The 20285-nt window shown below is 41.6% G+C and overlaps 1 protein-coding gene across 7 annotated transcripts in view; it reads left to right on the forward strand.

Annotated features, from left to right (window-relative positions):
- DIS3L2 (DIS3 like 3'-5' exoribonuclease 2) overlaps positions 1–20285 on the forward strand; it is a 378450-nt gene that overhangs the window by 153972 nt on the left and 204193 nt on the right. For 5 of the 7 annotated variants that reach the window (XM_063790857.1, XM_016950702.4, XM_063790856.1 and 2 more), the window contains one exon: positions 17705–17805. In XM_063790857.1, the coding sequence (XP_063646927.1) occupies positions 17705–17805 (101 nt within the window). Of the gene's footprint in view, positions 1–15074; positions 15172–17704; positions 18028–20285 lie in introns of those variants that run through there. The other 2 variants (XM_063790858.1, XR_008546725.2) reach the window with 2 other exon arrangements.

Genomic DNA, 20285 nt, shown 5'->3' on the forward strand with positions numbered 1-20285 from the left:
AAGTGAAAGAGGATGAAGAATATTCTTGGTATGAACAGGGTCACAGAGCTGGATGATAGGTAGAGTAATACCTGTAGTGGGATTAGTACAGGATGCACAGTGGGGAGTCTGGAAAGGAGGCTAGAAAAAAAATGGGCTGTGATGAGGTTTTGCAGAATTATCTATGGCTGCTTAGAGCTCTGGATTGTGAAGAGTCATCCAAGGTTGTTACAGAAAGGAGACTTGTCATTAGAAAGGGGAGAAACTGGGGCATGGCTGGAAACCATTAAGACTAGAGATGCTGGAGAGAAAAATTATGCTTCAAAAGAAAAACTATAATACACCTGTTCCTAGCTGTCCTTGAGTTTTTCCTACAGCTTGGACTATGTCCTAAATTCTTTGTGGGCTATAAGTCTCCAAATCAAAGCTTTCAAATCTTTACTTTTAAAACTGGGAATTGCACTGCTCATTCCATTACTCAGTATTTACTTTATAGTATGCTGTTCCCTTATGCGGTACTAAAACTATAGGTGACAGTACTAACACCTTTGCCATGCAAGTCTTGGAACTCCAGCCAGGCCTGCATGAATATGCTTAGACAGTTGCAAAGTGGTTCCACTCCTTTTATCTTAGGGTCTACACCTGTTCCCACTATGCCTCTGATAGCAGGAAGAAGTTAGAATGGTCTTCACCCTTTTTCCATCTTCATTAGCCAACACCTTAAGATTAAGGTATTATAAAACCCAAAAGGAGGGATTGAAACCACCATTGCAAAATTGTAACTGAGTCAGTGAAAGAGAGCTGACCTAACCAACTCCATCTTGCCTCTAACCTCCAAGCTATCCTTGTTCATTCCTGGGAGTGGGCTGAACCAGCTTTGGGAGGAACTTAGTTTACAGTTTAAAACAAAGATGATAACAACCCTTTCCCAAAACAAACCTCCTTCTTGCCTGAAGACTAGATTGCCTTTGTAGGACTAACAAGTTAGGCACAAGATTAGAAATTATGGTTTAGGAGTCATGCAGCTGGAGCTACAGGATTCTGACCCTCCCTAAACTCTCATAAGATCAGTGCTTGAGATATTTTGCAGACACTGCACTTGATGGATCAGCTGGCACCACACAGATTGATAAACTGGCTTATCTGATCTTGTGGCCTCCACTCAGGAACTGACTCAGGGCAAGAGGACAGCTTCATTTCCCTATGGTTTCATCTCAGACCCAACCAATCAGCACTCTTGACTCACTATTCCCTTACCCACCAAATTATCCTTAAAATCTCTGATCCCTGAATGCTCAGGGAGACCGATTTGAGTAATAATAAGACTCCCGTCCCTCCCATTCCCATCCCCCCACCCCAAAGACTAGTGATGCTGGAAGACCTGACTAAGAGCAACAGCGCTGGAATAAAGAGGAAATAATAGATGAACAAGACATTTCAGAACTAGAATTGACATGGTTCCATGGCAGATCTGATATAGGACTTAGGTAGAGAAGGATTAATTAATGAGAGTAACTTGTTTTCTAGCTTAGCAACTGTGTGATGCTGATGTTCTTTAGTGAAAAAAATAAAAAAATAAAAGACCAAGGGTAAGAAGGACCATGGATTCAGGTTGTGATTATATGTTGATTTGAGTTTCATAGGGGACATTCAGGTTATGACATCCAGTGGGCAATTGGAAATAGAAGTATAGACCCATAGGAAGGGTGGTGAGAGTTATACACGTGAATCTTGTCAAGCTATGGGAAATCAATGAGATTGTTGAGTAAGTGGACTATGATTGAATTACCCGAAGTAATCATTGTCCTATAATACCAGAGCACAAGCTGGAAGATACAGAAAACTCAGGCATAGGGGAGGGTGTTTGAGAAGTAAATCTGGTAAAGATTTTGAAAGCCTTGAAGAAAACCTAGAAGAAAAGTATCTGGAAGTGTCTTAGTCTGTTTTCTCTTGGTTATAACTGAATACCTGAAACTGGGTAATTTATTATGAAAAGGAATTTATTTCTTACAGTTATGGAGTATAAGAAGTCCAAGGTCAAGGGGCTGCATCTAGTGAGGACCTTCTTGCCAGTGGGGACTCTCTGCAGAGTCCCTAGGCAGCACAGAGCATCACATGCAGAGGGAGCTGAATGTGTTAGCTCAGGTCTCTCTTCCTCTTCTTATAAAGCCACCAGTTCCAATCCCATGATAACCCATTAATCCATTAATGGATTAATCCATTCATGAGAGCAGAGCCCTCCTGATCCAATCACCTCTTAAAGGCTTCACCTCTCAGTACTGCCACATTGGGAATTAAGTTTCACCATGTGTTTTGGAAAGGGACAAATATTCAAACCATAGCAGGAAGTAAGAAGAAAGGGATGATTACTTTCAAGGAACAAAGGAATGCCTCTGTTTCCCTTAGCAGGTGTCAGGTGATTGAAGATTTTTTTTTTAAAAAAAGAAAAACAAACCTAATTCTGACAATTATTTGGAATCAGTCTGTCAGCCGCTTTTGCATTCAATCTTTATGTCATAAGAATGTATTGAAAGAGAAAAGTTAAATTTGGTATTTACTGAACGAATGTACAGTATACTCAGGAACCTGAGAATCAGCTCCACGTGGGATGTTTTATGTCTTCATTCTCACTTCTCTCTTCCTGAGATTCTGAGGCTGTTTGCCTGTGAATGATATGGTTTGGCTCTGTGTTCCCACCCCAATCTCATTTTGAATTGTAATTGCCATGTGTCGAGGGAGGGAGTTGATTGGATCATGGGGGCGGTTTCCCTCATTCTGTTCTTGTGATAGTGAGTGAGTTCTCACAAGATCTGATGATTCTATAAGTGGAAGTTCCTCTGTCGCTCTTCTCTCTCCTGCTGCCTTGTGAAGAAGCTTTGCCTTCCACTGTGATTGTAAGTTTCCTGAGGCCTCCCCAGCCTACAAAACTCTGAGTCAATTAAACCTTTTTCCTTTATAAATAACCCCATGTCAGGGAAGTTATTTATAGCAGTGTGAAAACGGACTAATACAAGGCTGGTGCGGTGGCTCACACACAGGATTACAGATCCTAGCACTTTGGGAGGCTGAGGTGGGCAGATGGCTTGAGGCCAGGAGCTCAAGACCAGCCTGGCCAACATGACAAAACCCTGTCTCTACTAAAAATACAAAAATTAGCCTGGCATGGTGCCAGACACTTGTAATCCCAGCTACTCAGGAGGCTGAGACACAGGAATCACTTGAACTCTGGAGGTGGAGATTGCAGTGAGCTGAGATTGCACCATTGCACTCCAGCCTGGGCAACAGCGTGAGACTTGTTCTTAAATAAATAAATGAATAAATAAATGAATGAATAAATAAATAAATAAATAAATAAAACAGATGAATACTATTGTGAAGTTAAGCTTCAGGTCTTCAGAGCTCAAGAAGGGAAGCCTCGAGCCAGTCAAGTAGCTCTTCCCTTTTCATCCCTTTGGTCAGCATATGCTGGGTTTATTCAGTTGAGTAATGAAGCCTTTTGGGTAACTGGTGTTTTACCCGTGTCTTTAAGGTTTATGTATTTTTTCCTTTGTTAGAGACCCTTTCATGGTCACTATGTGGAATTATCCTTGCCTACAAGTTCATCCTACTGTCATTGATTCCTCTTTGGATCACTCTAAATAATTCCCGTTCTCCTTAGAGAATTCTCAACTAGGTTTTTCAAGTCATGCAACAACATGCCAAGGGAAATCTTTGCCTGACTAATAGACTTGGAGTAATGATGGTTATAACCTGTTGAGATTTTTAAAAAGCTATTGAAGAGTCTAGCCAAGCCTATTGGCTAAAAATTGGGTCGTGTGGCTCTGAATGGGGAGAGGGAACTGACAGCTGCCCTACTCTGGCTATAGAATGTCCGCCATTAAGGACAGATCTTATTTAACATTTTACAATTGAAAACTGTCCCTGGTTTTCAGATAATGCTTAAAACAAACAAAAAACAAACAAAAAGAACAACAACAACAAAAACCTCACCCAACTCAAAACGTTAAAGAATGAATATGCCACCCCTGTTCCTGTAAGTGGAACCAGCCGTCCACGCTTCATAGCTTTTGTCTAGTCCCTTGAACAAAAGTTCAGCTGCACTGTGAAGTCCCACATCTCTGCTCCTCAGCTAGCTAACCCTCATGTGGCTGCTCCCCTTGGCTCTGACACTCATTTCAGCCCTGTTTCAGAGCCCCTTTGGTACCTGCTTCTGCACTTCAGACTACTGCACCCATGACTCTGTAGTTCACCCGGGCCTCATTGCACCTTTTCTTCCAGGTATGAATATGCTCTCTGGGCCGACCCTGGTGCAGTGGGGCCAGGATCCAAACCTGCATGGCTAGCTCTGTTCACTTCTCCATCAGGGAAGGGGGATCCAACAAAATGTGGCAGCACTCTTAGTAGGACAAAACAGTACTAAACAAGAGCTTTTGCCAGTCATTCTTACCTCTTAGTGCTTCATTTTCCTTATTTGTATGAAACCTTCATAATAAATACTTGTCTTGGTTACTTCACAGGTTCTTACGTAAATCAGATGATTCTTGCATAGATCAAGTGAGGTAATGGAAGGGAAAGCACCTTAAAAAGAGTAAAGCGTAGCATTTCATTATGGGAATTTTCCAAACCATTTTTTTGAAGCCTGTTACCTCTTGAACTAGCAAGTGTCAAATGAATCTTCCTGCAGAAGTTCTCAGACCACATGGTGTCAGTGATGAGCTTTAATGACTCTCTGGCTCCCCTTGCCCACCAGGGGCCTCTTCCCTGCGTCTCCAACCTTTGCTCTTGCATCTGCCCATTCAGACCTCAGGGCCAGCCTAACCAGGCTCCGTATTGTTCCTGAGCACTCCCTTTCCTCTTCTGTCCTTGTGTGGCTGTGCTTTATCTTTTCTGACATGAATGCCACCTAGTTCCCCATCTCCTGTGAAAAGGCCTCCCATTCTTCAAATGTAAACTGTCATTTTAGATGTGTATTAGGTATCTCTCACTGTGTAACAAATAGCCACAAACTTAGTGGCTTCAACCAACACATTTATTATCTCACAGTTTCTGTAGGTCAGAAATCTGGATAGGGCCCTTCTGGGTCCCCTACTTCAGAGTTCCTCACAAGGCTGTAGTCAAGGTGTCAGTTTTCTGAAGGCAGACTGGGGAAAGATCTGCTCCAGGCTTTTGTGATTATTGGCCAGATCCAGTTCCTTGTGGGCTCTTGGACTGATGACCTCAGCTCCTTGCTGCCTCCGCTGCCTGCTCCATGGGCCTCTCTATGTGGCCGCATGCTTTATCAGATCCAGAGAGTCAGCTGGCACGATGGAAGTCACGGTCTTATGGAAGCTAATCATGGAAGTGACAGGCCATCATCTCTGCAATATTTTGTTGGTTAGAAACAAGTCCCAGGTCCCGCCCACACTCAGGTAGGGGTGATCATACAGGGCATGAAGACCAAGAGGGTGGGGGATTATTGGGGACCATAGTAGAGTCTGCTTGTCACAGATGGTTCCTCTATCAGCCTTTACTTATTTCTTCCAACCAAATGTGTGATCTTTTCCTTTTGTGAGTCTTCTTTATAACAACGTATTTTTTCCAGTTTACAATTCATGGCTGGTGTTTTTACAGTTGACTTAAAAACTTTTTTCTCATGTAACCGTTTTTGCTCATCTTTAATCATCCACTTGCAACCCCACAACAGTCTTGTATTTAGCAACTGTTGTGCAGAAGGCACTCCTTCTTTCCACCCTTTGAAACTAAAGAAGGACCAAGCCAGTTGCTCTCATGTTTAATTCCTGAGTATTTTTCTCCACAATAGCCATATAGCATCCATTGTAAAACCTTCAGATTTGCCAATTTGGCATCAAAAGCAGTGACTCATTCATGTCTATGTAACCTGGCTGGAGTGGTCCATGTTAGCCTGATTTGCACTTAGAGCTGAAGCTTGTTACCTTGTAAAAGAGAAGCAATTTTCCATCAAAGATGCATCAAACATTAGCTGTTTCTGAGTAGTGCATTGTTGAGTTTTTCCTAGGGGCCTTCGTGGATCTCAGAAATGATGCTATCTGTAAAAATGAATTTCTTCTCCTTTAATCTATCTAGCTTCTTTTCCCTTAATTCACTTGGTAGTCCTCCTGTTTTCAGGTCACACCAAATGATTTGAAAAAGAGGACTGGCTCTTGGGGAAGTAGCATTTTAATTATTTCCCTTTTGTCGAGTAGTAGGCTGGATATCATTATTGCTGCTGGAGATGTTCAAGAGAATGAAATATTGAATGTGCTTTAAGAGGCTTGGAACATAAGAGAGATATGATATGTATTTCATATATGTGGGCTTGCAGACCCAATTTGACTCATCTAGTCTAGCTTCCCATGCTTTGAGGCTAGTCTCTACTTAACTCGCTCAGATGACTTAACACCTTTTTTATTTTTTGCAGTTTTAATGGATAACTAGCTAGTCCTTAGAAGACGGGTAGAGAAACACCTGTCGGACTTCAGTAAACACCATATTTCTAGTGTTGACATGATCACATCACAGGAAGACGTGAAGCTTGGCCTCTTTCAGAAAAATTCAGATGGAAGTCTACTTAAACTTGGAGGAATCATTCATCTGTTGACTAAGATGCAGAATTAGTCAGTTAAAGCCAGCTAGAGATGGAAGCATATAAGTGTATGTACCTACATTTTGGGTCTTTGGGGAGCCATCAGACTAAAAGTCAATTAAAACTTCAGTAGAGAAATTTAAAAGTGGTTTCTCCTGGGCAAGAGAAAGATTTGGAGCAGAGAGTGCTCAGGGAAAAGCAGAAGAGTGTTGAAGATGTAATTAATACAGTTAATAGCTAGGAATGGGAATCAGTGAAAAGCCCCATTTGAGAAGACCTTGTGAGGGACTCCAGTTTGGGCCTGAAAGCCACAGTATCCAAGGCTCAGGTCCAACTCAGGAATCTGAAGCCACTGCATGGCCAGCTTAAAGAGGAGGGTGACCAAATCTTGCCAAAATATGTACCACCTTTCTTAATCTCTTACCAATCTGTAAATTAGAACAATGAAGGGAAATTGGGTAGTGAAAGGATGTTTTTCCTCTCTTATTCCTTGGGTATCAGCTTCCTTTGCATTCCTTTATTCATCTTACGCTCTAATATGTTAAGGCTTTTTTTCCCCCCAGTCTCTGCCCAGTTTATCTACTCTCAGATGATGTTATCATAGAATTAATATACCCAGCCTCTACCATAAGATGTAGAACCATATCCCTGGCTTGGGCAGAGGACCTCATTATGCTTATGTTGCATTGTGACACCAAATTTGAAATGTGTTCAAAATAAAGTTGATTGACTCTTGCAGTATCTGTCACTCAAGCATAACTCTTAGGAATCATGTTTTCCATTTTCACTCCCATCAATGCTGTTTGGATTCTGAAGGTAGTGTGGCAGCATGGAAAGAGGATGAGGTGCTGACATCCATGAGATTTAGGTTCGAATCCTGCCCCAGCCACTTCCGAGCTGGTCACCATGGGCAAGCATGTTATTTGATATGTGTGAGCCTTTAGAGATAAGTTCCCTTGTCTCTAAAACCAGCATGATAATCCCTGCCTACCACGTGGGACTGTTGGAGAATATTAAATGTGGTATGCATGTAAACCACCTAACACAGTGCCAAGTGCAGGTGACGGGCTCAATGACAAGCTACCAATGGTTAGTTTGAATGCATTGAGCACAGTGCCTGGCATGTTCAAGGCCGTTGTTTTGGGATGTCATTCGCTTTCAGGCCTCCCCTGGCATTGTGGAACACAGAGCTCTGCACGTAGTGGGTCTTCTCTACCTTCCCTAGCACTTTCAGCAGATGTGTTTGGCTTTGATGTTTCAGAGGAAACAAAAGCTGACCCCTTTGTGATCCCCTGCAGCTTACAGCCACTAGATTTACAAATGGCTTATGTCTAATCTCCTCCCCTCCTGCATTTATTTCGATACAATGAAGTTGGCGTTTCTCTGTCCTTCTGCTGGAGTTAACCCTTCCCCTGGGTTCTGGATCACATCCCTTCCTGTCCAGGGACCCCTCCCTTTCCTAATTGTGCCCACTTCAACCACACCTTCTTTACTGGTTCCTTCCCATCAGCAATTAACCATGTCCAGGCCTCCCTTATCTTAAAAAAATAAAATATTAAAAGCCATGTCATGATTTCTGTCCTCCCCCTACAGCTTCCACCCTGTATTATTCCAATCCTTCACAGCCAGACTTCCTGAGCTTCTTCCACACCCTCATTCCCACAGTCTGCCTCCCACTCAATTTCCCAGGCACAGCATTCTGACTTCACTTTTCCTTCATTCAGATTAGTCTCACTAGGGTCACCTGTGACCTTGTCACTAAGGCCACACTGCTGACTACACTTTCCCTATTGAAATACTTTCTTTCTTTGTCTTCTCTGATCCCATATTAGCCTGATTTTTCTCCTACCTCTGACCACACCTCAGTTTCCTTTGCAAACTTTTCTACTTTTGCTTTTCTTAAATGTTGATGTTCTCCACTATTCTGTCCTAGGTTCTCTTCCCCTCTAATTCTGAACAATCTCCCAGGGAAAGAGTCTACTCATTCATTTGCTGTCTGTACACAGGTGACTCCCTTATTTCTGTTTCCAGCCCAGACCTTTCTTTGAAGTGCCAGATCTAATATCTGATACCTTAAACTAAAAACTGACTGAATTTACATCCTTTCTTGGTTGCACTGAAATACTCTTCCTGTGATGGCTCCTCATCAATCTATAGTGGTGGCTCACACGCCTTAGTGTGCACTGGAATCACCTGGAAGGCTCGTGAAGCTACAGAGTACTGGCCCGCAACCCCAGAGGCTCCGAGTCTGTAGGTCATGGACGGTGCCTTTTATTTTGCATTTCTAAGAGCTCACAGGTCATGTCTATGCTGCTGGTAAGGAAGCTCTGTTATAAGGAAATCAGGCAGTCTTTCCCACACCCTACTCTACCTCATATACCTCCCCACTTCCCCACTAGCATCTAAATATTATAATTTTGCCAGTTTTGCCTTCTACATACCTCTCTAGCCAGGACCTTCCATTCCCTTCGCCATTAGTCTGATTTAGTGCAGTGACCTATTAACTGGCTTCCTGCCTCCAGTCTCACTTTTCCTAAATCTGTTCCCTGTTCAGAAACCTGTCTAAGCTTCCCAATACTTTAATCATGTCAGCCTTTTGCCACCATTCTCCTATAGCTCCCCATTGCCTTTGTGATAATCCAAACTCTGTAATGTTTAACTGGCCTCTGCCTATCTATGTAGTACCTTCTCTTGTTCCTCCTTACTCTGCACAGCATACACCAGGCACACAGAAAAATATCAGCAATTTATATATATAACAATTACTGAGTGCTTACTGTGTTTTAGCCCCTGTGGCACTTTAACAGATATTAATTTCATTTAATCCTCCCATTAACTCCTTAGGGTAAGTTACATTTTACAGACAAGGAAATGTGACCTATTTTGTAATGCTGCCATTGTCCTGTATACCAGTCCTGTCCTGCCAGTTGTGTCCAAAATGACAGGGTTGGATTCACTTATAACTCGCTACAGGCCAGGCACGGTGGCTCACGCCTGTAATCCCAGCATTTTGGAAGGCCGAGGTGGGTGAATCACCTAAGGTCAGGAGTTCAAGACCAGCCTGACCAACATGGTGAAACCCTGTCTGTACTAAAAAATACAAAAATTAGCCGGGCGTGGTGGCAGGTGCCTGTAATCCCAGCTACTTGGGAGGCTGAGGCAGGAGAATCACTTGAACCTGGGAGGCAGAATTTGCAGTGAGCTGAGATTGCACCCTTGCACTCCAGCCTGGTCGACAGAGCAAGACTCCATCTCAAAAACAAAAAACAAAAACAAAACTCCAAGAGACAACAACAACAAAAACATTAATAGTAGCTAACAATTGTTAAAAAATATACTTGTGCCAGGACACTACATGTAAACATAACTCATATAAACTATTTCCAGTGGGCAAAGGAGGAAATTCAGAGACAAAGAGTAATTTATTTGTTTGGAGCCACATAGCTCAAGCTCATAGGATCTAGGTTTGAATTTAGATCTTGTGACTCCAAAGCTCATGCTATCTGTCATGCCTATGGATGGAAGCAGTGAAATTATATAAGGAGAGCTGTTTATCATTAGGCAGCTTCTAAAATTTAAAACCCATCACTGTCTATAACTGAATTATAAAATTTTCCACAACCCTCCCACCCTAATTGGAACCCACCCACATGCACCCATCTTTCTTCCAGATCCCATCATACCTTGGTGGGAAGAGCTTGGACGTGAAGTCAGACTGGGTTCTGATGCCCCTCTACTAACCATCTCCTTGGATGAACCCTGGGATAAGTTAGTTTACTTCTTTGAATTGCTGGTTGCTTTTCATTAAAACTCAGGATATTAACAAGCAATGGGTTTCTGAAAGAAAAAAAAAAACCCTAAGATAATAATACTTTCCTCATGGGGTTGCTGAGACAAATGAATGTGAGTACCCACTTCTCTCCATCCTTGTGCCTTAATGAGATAGTACCTTATCCGACAGTGCCTTAATGGAACATTGGGTATTATTGTAATGGCTTCCTTACCATCTCCTTGCTTGTGCTTACACTGTCCCCCTCCCCTATTCTTACCCCCGTCACTGCTCCCCATCTATGCTCTACACTGCCACCTGAAAAAGATTTCTAAGATACAAATCCTAGGGACTTTCCGTTAATTGTTATGGTGGGCTATTAGATTCACCAGGAGGAAACTACTGAAAACCAAAGGCAGATACACCCTCCCACTGAAACAACTAAAAATATTTGGATTTAAAAAAAATCTCAAAGCATTAAAGAACTGACGGGCATTACCAGGTTAAAATTGGAATTGATAAGACATTGTAGATTTGACCACCAGTTGCTGGGGACAGAAATAAGGTCCAGACTCTTTATAAGAAGCTGAAACCCCAAAGGGCTACACCATCAGGGTAGACATGAAACAGCAGCTCTCACATGGAAATGCAGCCCAGGTTCAAGCTGACTGGGTCAATCAAAGAATCTAAAGTCTTGAATTGGTTTAAGGACTGGTGCCTCTGGATATCTGGCAAAATCAAGTGGAAATTCTTTCAAAAGAAAGGTTTCTTCAACCTAGGCCTCAGATTATTCAGTGACCAGCACATAAATATAACCAGGCGTCCAAGGAAATCATACTTCAAAGACAAGAACCATAAGAAACCACAAACAACAGAAGCAGCTCTTCAAAAACATCATCAGGTACTAGAATCATCACAGTCTAAAAAATGTCTATTTGAAATCAGACTTCAAAGACAAGAACCATAAGAAACCACAAACAACAGAAGTGGCCCTTCAAAAATATCATCAGATACTAGAATCACCACAGTCTAAAAAAAAGTCTGTTTCCCCTGTTTAAAGAAATAAAAGATAACTTTGAAGATAACTCTGAATTATGACATAGCAAATTGGAAAAGAAACCAAAAAATCCTTCTAGAAATAAACATTAAATTAATGAAATTAAAAACTTGTGGATGAAGAAAAGTGTATGTTTGATTAAATATTTTGAAGAGAAAAAGTCAGTGGATAGATTTAACAGCAGATTGGATAAAGTGGAAGAGAAAGTTAACAAACTGGAAGACAGTAAGAAAAAAATTATTCAGAGTATTGCATGGAGAGACAAATAGAAAATGCAGAGGAGAAGGCAAGAGACATAGAGAACAGAGTGAGAAGGTTTAAATAAGTTGAATTAGAGTTCTAGAAGAAGATGAGACAGAAAATGGGCAAAGGTGAAATTTGAAGACAGTGGCTGAGATTTTCCATAGCAGGCGAGATACCATTAAGCAGATTAGTGACTGCAAGTCTAATTTTTTTAAAAAATCCAAATTTAGATACACCAGGAGGAAACTACTGAAAACCAAAGGCAAAGAGAAAAAAGCAGCTGGAGAAAAAAAAGTTTGTCTTCAAAGGAGCACTAGACTGACCAGGATAACCTTTTCTCATTAAATATAATTTAACCATTTCTCATTAAATATAATTCTGATCATATTATTCTCAGAATTTGCAATGGTTTTCCATCACTAAAATATAAAATAGATACTCTTCAGAATGTCATATGAGGCGTTTCATGGTCTGGTCCCTACACCTCATTTATACACACACGGCTTTCCTCCTACTCAGTTTACTCTTGCTTGTGTGCCTTTGCACACTCTCTTCTCCCTTTCTAAAATGCTCCCTCGTCCCATCCACCTAGCTATTTCCTACTCAGCCTTTCCATTCTCAACTCAAGAGTTTAGCCGCTCTGTCAAACTGCGGGGCTCCCGTCTCATTGCCCTTAGGCACACTGCTTGCCAGCAGTCATGAACAGCATGTGCTTTCAAAATTTGTTTGCATTTTTGTCTCCCTTCCAACATAGGAGCGAGCTCCCTGAGGACAGAGCTTGATACTCCATCAATATTCAGGATGCTCACCGGGTTGACTCCAGCATTTCAGGAGGTCCCATGCCATTTAAATAATATCTTGATACAGGTTTTCATGGCTCTTTTCATAGTGCCCCAGTTCTTGCTAGTGTGGAGAACAGGTCACCACTGTCAGCACCAGCGTCCTGCATGCTGTCATTCACTGGCTCCCCCTCTTCACTACTCCTCTTTCCTCAGTGAAGCTGGAATAACAGTACCCCCTTTACCCATAGTATAAGTTGTAAGTTAAAAGAGGTAATATAGGCGAGCATGCTGTGAAAATTCTTTGGCATCATACATTTTCATTAGCTCTATATCAGAGTGAAATTTGCTTAGGCCTAGGGATTTTGTGAAGAAAGGAGCTTATTGGTGCTCCTGAAGACTGTCCCTTCCAAGTCTTGCCTTGACAGGAGCTAGATGTGGGGTCCTAGAATGATCATAAGCACTTGTTAGCCCAGCAAGCTTGTAGCATCACAAATGATTATTCACAGTGTATGTTACCTTGCCCCTGTGAGGACTTGTGTTTTCATTTCTACATTTCACTGAAGAGAGGGGGGCCCATAAGATAAGTTTTCCTAGTTGGTTTTGAGAGATCCAGAAGGGACATATTTTCATTTACAAATACATACTGCATTCTTTTCATTGAACTCTTTGGAAATTGTAAATTTCTGTGGCCCTCCATTCAGAGATTGAACAAGCTTGGATTTGTCAGCTTTGGACTTAAATCACTGCCATTATCTTAATTTGGGTTCTGATTGTGTCTCACCTAGATTCTAACCTCAGCTTTCTAAGATCTCTGCTACCATTGTCTCTTCATTCCAGGGTTCTATCAAATTCGTAGCCCTAAAATACATGTGTGATATATAGCTCTTAAGAGAAGAATTGCCCTGGCATTTATAATGCTTTATAGGATGAAACTGAAATGTCAGTTTCATTGTCTGGGCCTGTATGTTAGAAAGTATATTCCGTAGAGAATAGCATTAAATCCTAAAATATCAGTGGCTTAAACAAGAAAGAAGTTAATTTCTATCTCACGTAGAAGAAGATCAGAGACAGGCAGGCCAAGACTTGTAGGATAGCTCCACAGTCTTCAGCTCATTCTGTTGTACTGCTCTGCAGAGTAGAAAACACCCTTGACCTCTGGCCTCCAGGACCAGGATGAGCGATCAAGGTCCAGCTATCAAATCCACATTCCAGCCTGCAGGATTGAGAAGAGAGAGAAGGCTGGGCCTCTGCCTTGTAAGGTTACTCCTGGAAGTCACTAACAACACACTTTCCCCAGAATCTTGTTGCCTAAAATGTAGACATGCAGGGATGTGGCTGAGGGATGTGGCCTTTTAACTAGGTGGCAGTATGCCCAGCTAAAAATTGGAGTTCTTTTTACTAGGAAAGAAGAGGCTGGATAATTGGGCAGTGACTAGTCCCTCCCACAGGGCCATTCTACCAGCGTTATTTCCCCCCATTCTAGTTCCTCCCTACCCAGCACTGTGTCCCCAGCCTGTTAATAGCTACAGTAAATCTTTTACTGGGCCTTTACCATGGCAGGTCCACTCACAGATCTAGGTCTTTCACAAGTTCTGGCCTTTGTCTGGAGTGGCCTTCAACTTCCTTATTTCTCTTTGAAACATCTATATCTATATATCCTTCAAGGCTCAACTCACTTCCTCAGTGAATTTTCTTCATTAACAGTGACAGAACATTATCCCTTACTTTTGTGTATAGCAGTGTGGTGCACTGGAAGAGTTTCATGGATTTAGGGGTTGCATGGACTTGCATTTCAATATCCTCTCTCCAGCTTGGGCTGGAAAGTTTCTCAGCATATAAACTGTTTGTAAAGCTACAGCCCAGGTCTATTTTCTGAGTTCCAGACCTTCATTTTGAATTGCTTACTCAGTTTCTTCACTTAAAAGTCTCATATGTGACCTATCAAATAGAACCACCTCTGAAATAGAATTATTGATCTTTACCCCTTCCTCTCGTCTGTCCTGTGCCATAAGTGATGCCACTATCAAACTAATTGCTAGTGTCAGAAAGCTAGAAATAATCCTTGACTTCTCTTAGCTGATAATCCTTAAGCTCTCATATGTAATTATCACCAAGACTATTCAACTCCAAAATATATCTTAATTCCATCTCCAATGCCTGCATCACAGCTCCATCCTCTCATGCCTTGACTATTGCAGTAGCTTTTAACTGGTCTCCCTACACCCACTCTTAGCCTGCTCTTATCTTGCCCTGGGCAATGTTGCTGTCTTGCACAGAATCCTTACCCATCTTGCCGTTGTACTTAAATTCTGGCTTCTTATGTTCTGCAAGGCCCACACCTGACTTGGCACCTATTCTACCTCTCATTCTCATCTCTAGCCATGCCCATTCTTGCTCACTGTGCTCCAGCCATGCCTCATGGTCTTTGTTCTGGTCCTTGATTGTGTGAAGAACTTCCTGCCTTTACCCTTTCCTGTGTGCCATTCCTATCTTGGGTCTCTCATTCTCCTCTTCACTCCTGTATACACTGTCCTTATGTCTCAATTTAAATTCTTTCCCTGATCTCTAATCTAAATCATATGTCCTTTCCCCCTTCTTTTTGGGATTATTCTTTCCTTCTTAGCATTTATTACAGTTTTTATTTTTTTTGAGACAGGGGCTCACTGCGTCGCCAAGGCTGGAGTGCGGTGGCACGATCCTGATTCACTGCAGCCTCCACTTCCTGGGCTCAAGTGATCCTCCTACATGAACCTCTCAGGTAGCTGGGACCACAGGTGTACACCATCACACCTGGTGGATTTTTTTTTGTATTTTTTTGTAGAGACAGGGTTTTGCCATGTTGCCCAGGCTGATCTTGAACTCCTGGGTTGAAGTGATCCTCCCACTTCAGCCTCCTGAAGTGCTGGGATTACAGGCATGAGCCAACATGCCCACCCTATAATTTTATATTTATTGAGTGATTATTTATATAATATTCCCACATTAGTCTATAGGGCTGGGATCATATTTCTTTTAACACTGGATCTTCAGTGCATTAGTGTGTTCAATAAATACACATGGAATAAATGAATAATAACTGATCTTGTGATTAAACAATGTAGTAGAGTCTCATTAAATTGACAACTTTGCTAATTTTTTTTTTTTTTTTTTTTTTTTGGAGAGACAGGTTCTTGCAGGCTGGAGTGCAGTGGTGCAATCTTGGCTCACTGCAGCCTTGAATTCCCAGGCTCAGGTGATCTTCCCACCTCAGCCTCCTGAGTAGCTGGGACTATAGGCGAGCACTGCCATGCCCAACTAAATTTTATATTTTTAGTAGAGACAGAGTTTCGCCGTGTTGCCCAGGCTGGTCTTGAACTCCAAGGCTCTAGTGATCCTTCTGCCTTGGCCTCCCAAAGCACTGGGATTACAGGCATGAGCCACCCCAGGCCAGCCGACAACTTTACTATTCAGTGTGGCAAGACATGGTTGTTGGAAATGTATTAAGGTGATTCACCTTTTCAACCTGGCATTGTGTTTCTTTATATCCATTGACTGTTATCTATGATTCTCACCTGTAAGGCTTTAAACCTTGGTTTAATTTATTAGAATGTAACTTTGTCTGAACAAAGCCTCATTTCTGCCAGGATATCCTTCTGAATATAGAACCTGAAAAGGTCATGTTCAGGTCTGATAGAAAATCATGATTGGGCCCACTTCTATGGCTTGCCCTCTCTCTTAAGATGTAATTTGGTATAACATTTTGAACAGCCGACTTGCTGTTGTTGGGATGGAATCTGAGGTAACAGTCATTTGAAGATGGAGCCATCAGTGATCATCACAGAAAGCTGTTTGCCCAGGATTTAGGCTGCCTTGGAAACCCAGTCCTCTCACTGCAATGTCTTGATTGCTAGCATTTGAGACCAAACTAGTTGTCAAATATCTAAGTAGAGGATACTTATTCATGGTAATTCCACGCTTTGATTTTTTTCCTCAGTTACTTTGTTCTGCAGAGCACATTGGTGAGGTATGTTATGGAACAAACAGATCAACAACTTGTGTGGTTTTTTTTCTCTCTACAATTATAAAAAATGTTCTAAAAGCATTTGATGATTTTGGAATCCTGAATTATGGGTTTAAAAGAAAAGATGAACCTTGCTGATGTCCTCTTTCACTGATAGGGCAATCTACGATAGGAAAGTTTGTGTTTGCTTTTACTTTTTGGAAAACAATGAGGATTCTGCATTCAGAGGGCACTTCAGTAGGTAGATTTCAGCATAGATGGAAAAGCAAACAGTTGATCATTCTTAAACCCCGGTAGGTCAGATCATGTCAGTGTTTCCAGAGTACGCCCAGAATGGTAAAAGTTGGCTTTAAGCTGAGTTTTTGCTAAAAGGCAGCCAGTCCTGAAAAGGATTGATTTATTTACTTTGGCCTTGGCAACATCTAAATGATGATAAGTGCAAGTTTCTCTTAGCTCTCTGGAGAGGCTCCCACGTAAATTGGTTGTGACCCCTAGAATCCAGAATCCCTAACATAGTTGGATAAGAATATTTTGTGGGGAAATCTAATGTAACAAGTAAAGATTCAAAATTTTAAATGTTGAGAAGTGTGTAATTTGCTGCTTTTGTTCATGAGTGTTTTTAATACTTCTGGTAGAGAGCCTAACTGCCTCTTTCCTCAGGAGATGTGGTTTCAGTTTCTTGGGTGAATGTGCGTTTTGTAAGTTTTTTAAGAAAGGAAATTAAACATTAAAAGACTTTAAGTACTTTACTCTTTATATAATGTCACTAAGAAAAAGCCAGGAAAATCAGGGTTGGGTTTTTAAATATATTTATTTAATAAATATAATCTATTTTCCACCATTTTGTTTGTTATGGCTGGTACCAAAGTACTTTTAAAAGTTAACATTTATTATGATTTTGTTTTATTTCAGCAGATGTGCATAATAAATTAACCTATCTCTATTCTTCATTTTGGGCTGGGGCAGCATTTCACATCTAGTTTTTTGGAATTTCGACACACAGGCTATTTAGTTTAATTCAACATAGTTTGATGCTCTCCACTTGTATGATATTTATGATAGTATGTGAATAATGTTAAGTAGATAAAATGTGGTCTGCTGAGGCTGAGTGCTCAGCCTGAGTATAATACTGGTATGTGACAGGTCCACTGGGGGCCTGGGGTTCTTCTGTAAAGTGAGTAGTTTGGGGTAACTGGTATCCAAGCATCTTTCCAGATTGAATTTTAAAATCCCACTAATTGATATGCATCTGGTTGATGACTCCTCTTCTCTCTTTATCTTTTTAATGTAGGAAGAGAGGATGGTGATGCACCGGTTACAAAAGATGAGACCACCTGCATTTCACAAGACACAAGAGCTTTATCGGAGAAATCCCTGCAAAGATCAGCAAAGGTCATTGCCTACAGATTTTCTCCACGTGTCCAAATGGCTTTCACCTGAGCTACTTGTTGAAGATCTCGTGTGATTCAGTCAGGACTGTATTTGGTCATTTAATCAGAAAAGTTAGAGCAGAGAATCATAAAAAGTGAATTAAAAAAAAAACTTTAAACATATAAATACGAATCCATCTTCCTGCCTTTGGATAAGGGGTCAAGGCCTTTTCTTTGAGTGTGGGTATGTTGATTGGAGTTCTGTGTTATCTTTCTTGCTTAAACCACACTTGTAATGCAGCATTTATCACTTCGAGTTTTGGTGGAGTGAGAATTTAGACAGTGGAGAAGCAGTATGAATATAGACTCTCTTCAGATTTGTACAGTTTTTGCTCCAATTTTTTTGTTGTTACCATGCCCATACCTAATTTAAAAATAATTTTAATGTCTTTTTTAGTTTTTCCAAAGTATTCAATTTAGTTATAGAAACAATTGTTTTTATATTCCTATTTCACCATTTTGCACAATTCACTTGTATTCTTTAATTATAGAAGCTAGTGTCATTTTCAGATGTGGGATGAAACAGCTGACTTCTTTTTTTTTTGTTTTGAGACAGAGTTTCACTGTTGTTGCCCAGGCTGGAGTGCAATGGCACGATCTTGGCTCACTGCAACCTCTGCCTCCCTGGTTCAAGCGATTCTTCTGCCTCAGCCTCCTGAGTAGCTGGGATTACAGGCGTGTACCACCATGCCTGGCTAATTTTTTGTATTTTTAGTAGAAATGGGGTTTCGCCAGGCTGGTCTCGAACTCCTGACCTCGTGATCTGCCTGCCTCGGCCTCCCAAAGTGCTGGGATTACAGGTGTGAGCCAACATGCTCGACTAAACACAGCTGACTTCTAGCTGTGCACGTAGCTCATAGTGGCAGAAATGGTGAAGGGCAAAGTATAAAGTGGCATAATGGCATGAGGCTTTATGTTTCAGAAGCATCCATCAGTGTGTTTCATATGGGAATGCAGTGTGCTTACTCTACCCAGCAAGTTGATTAATAGAGTATTGCTCTTGCATACTGACATGAGGAATTTCTAAATTATACTCTATATATTTGAGTACTAACTGTGCTCCAGGCAGCATGCTAAGTGTGGGAGATTAGAATGAATGGAAAGCCTGGGGATGGATCTGGCTCACAGACCTATTTTGTTTGACCTGTGCAGTATTTAAAAATTTTGACTTCATGGCTTTCAGCAAAAAAAAAAAAAAAAAAAAAAAAAGAGTCGTCGGTGGGCGGGGGTGGGGGTGTTCACATTAAAATTAGACTTTTGGCTTCTCTTGTCAAAACAAAACATTTGGTAACACTGGGCCAAATTTCTAAATGACTGTAGTCAGAGCTGAGTAGAGGCAGCCCTGGAACCTGTGTTCTTTGATTTGCTACTGCCCTCCAAACATGTTTTCCCTCTCCCTTCTCCCTTTTCCCTATCTCCCTTTCTTTTGGATAATGTTTTTAATGGATTCAACCAAAAATTACAAGGCAAACAGCACTTGCCTGCGAAACTTATGCTATGGTAGAGTCATTTCCATGACAATTAACATTATATGAATTGCAAGTAATGTAGTAATGTCAGCCTACTTTATACATTTCCGTGCTGTCAAACATTAAAACAAGAAACAAGAATTTCCAGTTCAGACAAGACGGCATAGACCTATTTTTTCTTGCTCCTCCCACTGAGGATAACTGTAAACCCTGGAAAAAACAAGAGGCAACCAAAGGAGAATTCTGAAAGGTGAAAAGAGGAAGGCAAACTAGTTACGTCAGTACTAGAGAAACAACATAACAGCAGGGACCTCACAACCCCCACCAACAACAGCAACAACAGAAGGTGGCCCAGGCCTAGTGTTTCTGAATGCCAACCTAGCAATAGAGGGTGGCCCAGCTAGACTAATTCTCACCCATATCTAACAGAAATCCCTCCAGCAACATCCACAGCACCTGTAAAGAGCCCTAATGACCGTAAGTGGTTAAGAGAAGGGCTTTCCTTCCTCACCGGACCTGCAGCTTCTCTTTCCCACCAAGAGACATCAGGTATCTGAGTGGCTCCAACAAGAAGGACTCTAGAAGTGGCCCAGAAAACCTCTTTGTTTCTGTGGGACTGCGACTCTCGTCTACCCAGAGGCACTGAACATTCAGACACTGGACATCTACCCAGAAAACACCAGGAAAGGGGATCTGGCCACAACATGCAGTCAAGTATGGGAAGCCCCTGTGTTCTCACAGGCAAGAGAATTTTGCTTCTTCACCCAGAGACACCAAGCAGCTGGGTGGCATTAGCAAGGGAGATCTGGTCATAATGGGTGTGTGGTCCAGGAAGCCTCTTTATCCTTGTGGGCCAGAGACTTCCCACTCCCACTCAGAAACACTGGGCAGCCAGGTAGCACCAATAAAGGTGATCCTGCCACAACAAGAAACCCAAAATGGGAAGCCTCTTTGTCCTTGCGGGCTGGAGATC

Source organism: Pan troglodytes, chromosome 13 (genome assembly GCF_028858775.2).
Source record: "Pan troglodytes isolate AG18354 chromosome 13, NHGRI_mPanTro3-v2.0_pri, whole genome shotgun sequence".
Classification (NCBI taxonomy): Eukaryota; Metazoa; Chordata; class Mammalia; order Primates; family Hominidae; genus Pan; species Pan troglodytes.